Here is an 8,465-nt window from a genome sequence, read left to right on the forward strand (position 1 = left end):
CCACTTTTTTCCTAGCTGCTAACAATTCTGAAGAAGAGTTACCAGACTTGAAGTGTTAACTCTGCTTTCTTCTCAGATGTTTCCCAACCTGCTGAGTTTCATCAGCAATTTTTGTTTTTGCTTCACTGCAGGAACTCAGGTGATTCAGAGGACATTTACTAATTTTAATCCTGGATTGAGAGGGTTGCCTCATGAGGATAGTTTAGATATGCTGGGCCTATTTCCACTTCATCTTAGAGTAAGGGGTGACTGAGTTGATGTGTCTAAGATCCCAGGATGATCTTGACAAAGTGGGTGTGGAAAAGTTGCTTCACCTTGTGAGTCACTCCAGAACTAGGAAGCATTGTCTTTTTTTATGTAGGTATTTTTATTGAAAATTTAACATGTTTTTACAAGTTTACAAAAAAACCCCAGTATAAACATTGATATACAATTAAATCTTAAATAAGTAATAACCAAAATCTATCAAACAGGGAAAAAAAGAGATGCCGAGAGGAAAAAAGACAAAATTCAGCTAACTACTCATCTAACCTACAACTAACCAGAGTGTATGATTAAATCTCTTACATTATTCAAGAAAAAAAACGACGGATAACACAAATTGAGTAGTGAAATACATGCTCTGAATGTGTTAACATAAAAAAACCTGTATTCGTGCGGGATTCCTCTCCCAAGGGGCCCCAGACCAGCCAGGTTTGCTATCTAATTAAATAAAAGCCCTTGTTAGGATGACCGGAATATCTGTATTTGTGTAATTCAAGAAAGGCTGCTATATTTTATGGAATAATTTGTTTTTTTGGTGCACTACATTTGTAAGGAAGTTGGGGAATATATTCCATAATTATTCTGTGCCAATTTGAAAGTCCATGAGGGCCCTCAGCCGCCCAGTTTACCAAAATATTTTTCCTTGCACAGAAAGAGAGAATGGAAAATAATCTCTTTCCTGTCGTAATTTCAAGTGTTCTTTATCCAATAAGTGTGTCTCCTGTAGGAGAGCTATATCAACCCTTTCTTTCTTGAGGTTTGATAATCTTTTCTTCCTTTTTTGGTTGGTGAATTACTCCCCTTGATATTCCTGGTGCACCATTTAATCGACTGATTAACCATAATCGTCCGGGCAAGTCAGAGACCCCTCGGGAGAAGGAACCCTATCCAAAACATCCCGAGCATAGAGCATATAAAATTCACAAAAATAAAGGCTCTTTAATACACTCCCATCAATATAATAAAAAACTATTTCTAAATATTAAAAAAACATATTTAAACGGAGATTTTCCCCCTTGTTCCCGGGGTCATCATTTCCTTTCCAAAAACTCATCATATCCTCTCCCAACCAGTGCCCCACCCTTGACCCAGACACCCCACGATAGGATAAAGAAAATTCAAATATACTACTGAGCTAGTTAAGTGAGTACCCTAACACCTCTCCCCCCCACACACACACACACACCAACACCTGGATATATTTGGGAATGTTAATACCATGTATGAACATATATATAAAATTGCAGTCTCAACAAATAATAATTAAATATAGTAATACAAAATAACAGGGGAAAACAACCCCGCTCCTAAAGACAGAGATAAAATAGGATAAGGTAACCACCTCCCCCCACCTACATCAACTGGAACCCCCAGCCAATATATATATTTTTTAAAAAAGGGAGAAAATCGCGAAGTGAAGAATAAATAAATAAACCGTTCGGGAAGGCCCAGCAAACGAATACTTTTTCGACGACTGATTTTCTCAGATCCGGACTTGCTGTTCAAGAGTCCGGACCCAATCCACGGCCGATTCTGCTATAGTCTCGGAGGTCGCGGCTTTTCGCTCTGACTCGGCGCTTGATTTCCTCGATGTCTCGGTCGTGCTTTTGTAGCACAGCTGAGAGTGAATTCCATCTGCTCTGGGACTCTTCGATGAAGGCGTCAATCTTCACGTCAAGATTGGAGATTACTTCCACGAGGCTCGCCACCGTAGGTAAGCCCCTGGGGTGGCTGCGGACGCCTCTGCTGCAGCTGGGGAGGGTGGGGGAGGGGTTCCTGCCTTCTGAGAACTGCGGGCTCCTTTTCCCCCTAGTCATTTTTACAGGGGACTGGACTGTTTAAATTTAGTACTGAGCAACTAATTACATTAAGTAAAAACTATTTTAAATGATTTGGTAAGTGTGGTGGAGGCGGGTGGCCCACTTTGCCCAAGTCTTGGGAGGAGCACTATAGACTCAGACTTGCTGGGTCGCCGCCATGTTGGATCTCCAGAAGCATTGTCTTTAAAGTTGTGGGGACAGTGACCCATTTAGGACAGAGCTACGGTGAATTTCTTTGAGAGTTGAGACTTTGGAGCTCCACCTCAGAAGGGAGTGGAAGTGGGCCCATTAAATATTTTTAAGGCCCAGGTAATTCTTAGGGAAGGGAATCAGAAGTTAGCAGTAGTAGATGGAATGTGAAAATCAAAAGACAAACATGTCTGCCATGATCATCTTCAATGTCCTGAAGAAGGGTTACACCCGAAATGTCGACTTCTCCACCTCCTGATGCTGCCTGGCTTGCTGTGTTCTTCCAGCCTTCTGCCTGTCTACTTTGGATTCAGCATCTGCAGTTTTTTATTTTGTCTCTAATGATCATCTTCAATGGCAGAGCAGGCTTGAAAGGTGGCATGTTCTATTTCTGCTATTTTTTTAAAAAAATTACGTATGTGGGTTCCTTGGGCCAACCATTTTTAGCTACTTTGTCAGTGATCTTTCCTCTCTCACAACGTCAGACATAGGTTGTGCTGTCATCTGTGAACAGCACTCGCAAACATCCCTGACTGCTTGAGTACCGAAACAAATCTATAAGCATATGCATCAAGAGCTGAGTCTTGGGGCCCCATGGTAGTATTGCTACTTCTGGATCAGGAGTCCTGGGTTCAAGTTTTATCTGCTCCAGAGGCATATAATAACACCTCTGAACAGAGTGATTATAAAATATACATACCAAAAGCTGGACATCTTTCAGGCATGGGCTCATAAGTGGCAAACACAACACATTGCCAATCTTTTTAAAATGTATTCACGAGACGTGGGTGTTGTTGACCAGCATTTATTGCCTTTGCCTAGTAATTTTTAAGATGGTAGAGATGAGCTGCCTTCTTGAACAGCTTAGCAGTCCATTTGCAGTGGGTAGACTGTGCAATTCCATTTAAGGAGGGAGTTACATGATTTTTGACCTGGCAACATTGAAGGAATAGAGTGGACAGAAGTGGTGAGTGGATAGAAACTTGCAGGTGGTGTTACTCTTGTGTATCTACTACCGTTGTCCTTCTAGGTGCAAGTGGCTATGGGTTTAAAAGGTGCTGTCAATCAAGTTTTGCTAAGTTTGTGGAGTTGACGTATATTATACACATTGCAAATACTGAACATTAGTTGTGGATGCAGTGCCAATTAAGGGGCTGGCTTTGTCCTGGTTGGTGTCAAACCTCGAGTATTATTGGAGCTGTAATCATCAGACAAGCAGTGAATCTCTAATGTGTGACTTACAGATGGTGACCAGGGTTTGGGAGTCAGGAGGTGAGTTACTCACTGCAAGATTCCTCACCTCTGACTTGCTTAAGTATTTATATAACTAGTCCAATTCTGTTTCTAGTCAATTATAATTATCTCACATGAGGTGAGAATCTAACTATTTACCTTGTTTTGGTATTCATGGCATTGTTATTGCTGAATCCTTCAATTTGAACATCCTGAGGGTTACCTTTGACCATTGAGCTATATACATACTGGTGTTAGAAGAGAAAGATGTGGGAGGTCTTGTAATTATTTTCTAAGATACAAGTCAAGATGTGACAGAATATTCTCCACTTTCCTGAATTAATGCAACTCTAGTTAATTGGCATTAATCCTGAAAATTCCTGCCTTTATCTTTCTGTAGCATATTTTTTGTTTTAAGGTTTTGCATACATTTGATCCACAATTCTTCTTTTTCCCGTGTACTGTATTTCCAATAGGCCACCTTCTGGCTGCACTGCTTCCTATGTTTCCCCCATTTGTGTGTTTTTTACTTCTTCGCTTCTACATTGAACATATTATTCTGCACACTTCACTTTGCTTTTATGCTGAGAATAAGATTGTAACAAATATCGTAACGCCTCTAAGCATTGGACCTCTGAACAAAGTTCCTGAAGGGATAAATATTGGCCAGAACGTTTCTTTGATTTGCCCATAATTCTTCAAAAGTAATGTAACTGTCTCGCGTTTTATTCAAAATACAGCATTTGTAGACAGCACAGCATTCCGTAAGTACTACACTGTAGTATTGCCATGGATTTTGGTGCATTTGGACTGGGAACCTTCAGACAAGAAGGAACAATGCTAACGTTGAACTAAAGTGGATGTCGTTAATTGGCAATAAGAATGTCTGCAAATTTTAACTTTTGTCTTTTTTAATACCTATACCCTCCACTGGTTTTATTTTTGAGATATAAGCACAACTAGATTACAGAAATAAGATTTGCATTTATATGACAACTTTATCTAAAGAAAATGAGTGCTTCGCAGTGTATTTGACTAAAAATTGACACCAGTGTACGTAGATTAAGAGAATGACTTGAAGCTTGGCTATAAAATAATAAGAAATGCCAACTGTTGCCTTTTAATGCAGTTCTCTGAATTGAGAAGTGCCTCATCATATTCTAAGGGAATGGCTGCCTTGTTTTGAACCATTGACTTCGTCATTTCAATATTCAATTTGCCTTACCACTTATAAAAACATTAGAACCTTTATAAAGCTAGCCACTTGAAAGATTTGTTAAATTACTGAAACTTAGTGGGATGTAATATTGAATCATTTGTTCTCTTGAAATTTTAAACACTCATTTAGTTGGTGTGCAATTTAATGTAAGCACCAGTAGGGGTAAAGTTTATTCGTGTAGTGCAATTAGTTTATATATTCTGTGGCATATTGGCATGTTTTTGAATAGACATGCATTTCAAAATCTTAGGATTTATAACAATACAGTCTGCTCTGCTATAGCATGTTTTTTTCAATGCAAGTTGACTTTAATGCGATTGAAGAATTTATACCATTATTTGCAGATGTGAGCTTTCTTTACCTGTACTGGCTATAACATTACTCCGGCCCCATTAGTTTAAATGCACAGCTATTGTGCGATTTTTCTTCTAACGCGAGAAGCACGAGAACAGAACTAATGCTTTACATCAGAACCAACTGTCTTTTCACTTCTGTCATTTATAAATTTAGCGCACACTAACATGCTGTTAGATGTTTTCAAGTTAAATACTTAATGAATCCTTTTGTATATGGTTACTTCCTTGTTGTAACGAATCATGCAATAACATGATAATCTTCATGCTTCACATGCTCCTATTTTAACAAGTATTTTTACACTTGGACATATCTCATCATGTCTTGTGACACTAGCTGACAAGTTAAGTTTTGCTCTATTATGTTAAAGTTTAGCAATGCTGCAAGCTTTGTTGCAACTGTTATTAACCATTGTTTGTCTTTTGTTTTCCTTGAAACTAAGGAACTGCCTAAACTAAAAGACGCTGAAGATAATCATACAGATAAAATGGATGTCACACAGCTGAGCAATGAAGAATTAAAAGAGCAGCTTATGAAACATGGCGTTACACCTGGTCCTATTGTGGGTAGGTACATATTTAAAGATCCTCTTTCTACATTACTCAGTCAATGTCTTCATTTCTGAATACAGAAGTAGTGGGATATATCTAGCTTTATGTAGAAGTGGACACTAGTATTATAATAGGTGTACTTAATGTTCTGATAACTTCTCCAATTTAAAATTCATTCAGCAAAGAATCTATTTTTAGTCGCAGCTTGAGCAACATTCAAGATGGTGGCAATGCAAAATACTGAGAATGCTGGGAATATGAAATTCAGTGTTCAGCCAGATGGAAGCATTCAGCCAGTTTGACAACATCTGTGAGGAGAGAGTCAGTGCTAACATATCTAGCCAGTGACCTTTTTAGATTAGATTACTTACAGTGTGGAAACAGGCCCTTCGGCCCAACAAGTCCACACCGACCCGCCGAAGCGCAACCCACCCATACCCCTACATTTACCCCTTACCTAACACTACGGACAATTTAGCATGGCCAATTCACCTGACCTGCACATCTTTGGACTGTGGGAGGAAACCGGAGCACCCGGAGGAAACGCACGCGGACACTGGGAGAACGTGCAAACTCCACACAGTCAATCGCCTGAGTCGGGAATTGAACCCGGGTCTCCAGCGCTGTGAGGCAGCAGTGCTAACCACTGTGCCACCGTGCTGACCTTTTGTTGGGCAATCTAATGAAAAGTCACAGACTTGAAATATTGGATCATATTTTCAAAGTGGGATGAATTCTGCGTTAAGTTCCAATGATATTATCTTGGAGAAGGTGAGCTCAGCATCCAGTTAAAGGTGTCATGAAGGCGGGAGCTACGTTGGAAGCTTCAGCTGCCTTCGAGATATGAGTAGGTAGTCTCTTAGAAATTGAGGAGGTGAGCTAAAGTAAATTGACAGGCTAAGGTACCTCCACTAATGTCTTCCAAGTTTTTCAGGTTTGCCAGAAAAACATGTAAAATTACATTTGCAAGCTTTTAAACAGCCCTTAAATGACCTCAATAGGCTGTTACTTATCACAGAGCAAGTACCCGTGTTCCATCCCACCATTCCTCTGAATGTTTTGAAGATATTGAGGTCCTAAGACAACTTTCAAGATCTTTAATTTGAAATGAAACCTATACCTGGCCCAAATCCTATTTTGAAAATCTGACCTATAGCTCTGTTTTACTCTGCAGAGATGCTGCCTCGGTTTTTATATTTAAAGTGATAGAATTGTTGGTGTATTGAAATGTTTTGATTAAAACATGCTACAAAATTTCAAGCAAGCTTTAAACCTAATTAGCAGCTGAAAATTTCCAGTTTCTCTCTGACTACAAGTATATGAATGCTTTCATTTTAAAATTTGCATCCATATGTTAAAATCCCTTCATGATTTAATCCCTTGTTTCAAAACTTATTTAGCCATACAACACTCAGAACTATTAATTTTACCAACTGTGATTTGTGCTTTTCCTGTTTCTTTCCTGTTGAGATGATTTGTGCTTTCAGCTGTCTAGACCCTTGGCTCTGGCCTATCTCTCTACCTCTCATATGTTGAAGAATCTACTTTAAAATGACCATTTGTTTGACCACTAACAAGCAAAATCAGAAAATCGGCAGGCCTGGCCACAACTGTAGAGAGAAAACAGTTAATGTTTGCATCTAGTGACGCTTCTTCAGGACTAGAAGCAGCTAAGAAAAGGTGGTATTTATGCTAATTATGGCAGCAATAGGGGCAAAAAGGAGTGAGTGGGTGAGTGGAGATGGAGCCCAGAGAGAGCAAAGAAAGGGGTAGGCAGACAAATGGATTGTGGATAATAAGCCAGGGAAGAGGAGAAGCTAGTTAGGTAATAGTGGGGACTATAAGTAGTTGAAAATAGGCTGACTGTATTGAAATCAACCCATTTCGTAACAGTAGCTGGGGTCATGGGGTTAGATAATAAGCAAAGAAGGAGATATTCATGCTTTGAAATTGTTAAACTCAATGTTGAGTCCTGAAGGCTGTGAGGTACCTAAATGGAAGATGTTTTGGTCTTCCAGCTTGTGTTGAGGCTCTCTGGAGAACTGCAGCAGGCTTGAAACAGAGATTTTGGCACGGGAGCAGGTAAGTGTGTTGAAGTAGCAAGCCTCTGAAAGCTCAAGTCATTTTAATAGACCGAACATGGTGTTCCACAAAGTAATCGCCCAGTCTCCATTTCAAGTTTCTTAATGTAGGGACCGCATTATGAATAGTGATTGTAGCAGTCTGGATTGAATGAATTGCAGATAAATCCTGGAAGGTGAATCTGGGGCCTTGCTGAGAAGGGCAAAAATGTTGTACCTTCTGTAATTGCATGTGTTGGTACCGTGAGGTTGCAGGGTGTTTGGAATGGAGGGAGAGTTACCATTGTGTCCCAGAGGGAACAGTCCCTGTGGAATGGTGACAAAGGAGGGGAAGGGAATAAGTAGTAGTCGCTAAATGGCCACTTATGATCCTAGTATTTGATCACCTTCACCTGGTCCATCTCTGACTCCTCTCTTCCCTTTCTTAACATCTCTCATTTCCATTTCTGGGCATAGGCTGGCCACCGATATCCAGTATAAACCAAGCGCAACAAACCCATTTTTATCCTCTCATAGTCCGCTTCGTCACCTATCTAGCTTTTCTTCCTGGCTTACTATCAACATCTATTTCTCTGCCCAACTCCCCCCTCAACCCCGTGTGTGTGTGTCTCTGTTTCGTTTTGTTCGGTCGCTCTCTCGTTCGCTCTAGCGTTCTTTCTTTCGGTCGCTCTCTCTTTCTCGTTCTCTTTCTTTGTCTTTTTCTCTCTCTTTTCTCTGTCTTTTTCTCTCTCTCTCGTTCTTTCTTTCTCTCTCG

The 8,465-nt window shown here is 40.0% G+C and overlaps 1 protein-coding gene across 4 annotated transcripts in view; it reads left to right on the forward strand.

Annotated features, from left to right (window-relative positions):
- The window catches only part of LOC122563051 (lamina-associated polypeptide 2, isoforms beta/gamma-like), a 79,903-nt gene that overhangs the window by 29,161 nt on the left and 42,277 nt on the right, over window positions 1-8,465 (forward strand). For all 4 annotated transcript variants that reach the window (XM_043716390.1, XM_043716391.1, XM_043716389.1 and 1 more), the window contains exon 2: window positions 5,522-5,645. In XM_043716390.1, coding sequence (XP_043572325.1) covers window positions 5,522-5,645 — 124 coding nt within the window. The remainder of the gene's footprint in view (window positions 1-5,521; window positions 5,646-8,465) is intronic.

This window comes from Chiloscyllium plagiosum, chromosome 26 (assembly GCF_004010195.1).
Source record: "Chiloscyllium plagiosum isolate BGI_BamShark_2017 chromosome 26, ASM401019v2, whole genome shotgun sequence".
Taxonomy (NCBI): Eukaryota; Metazoa; Chordata; class Chondrichthyes; order Orectolobiformes; family Hemiscylliidae; genus Chiloscyllium; species Chiloscyllium plagiosum.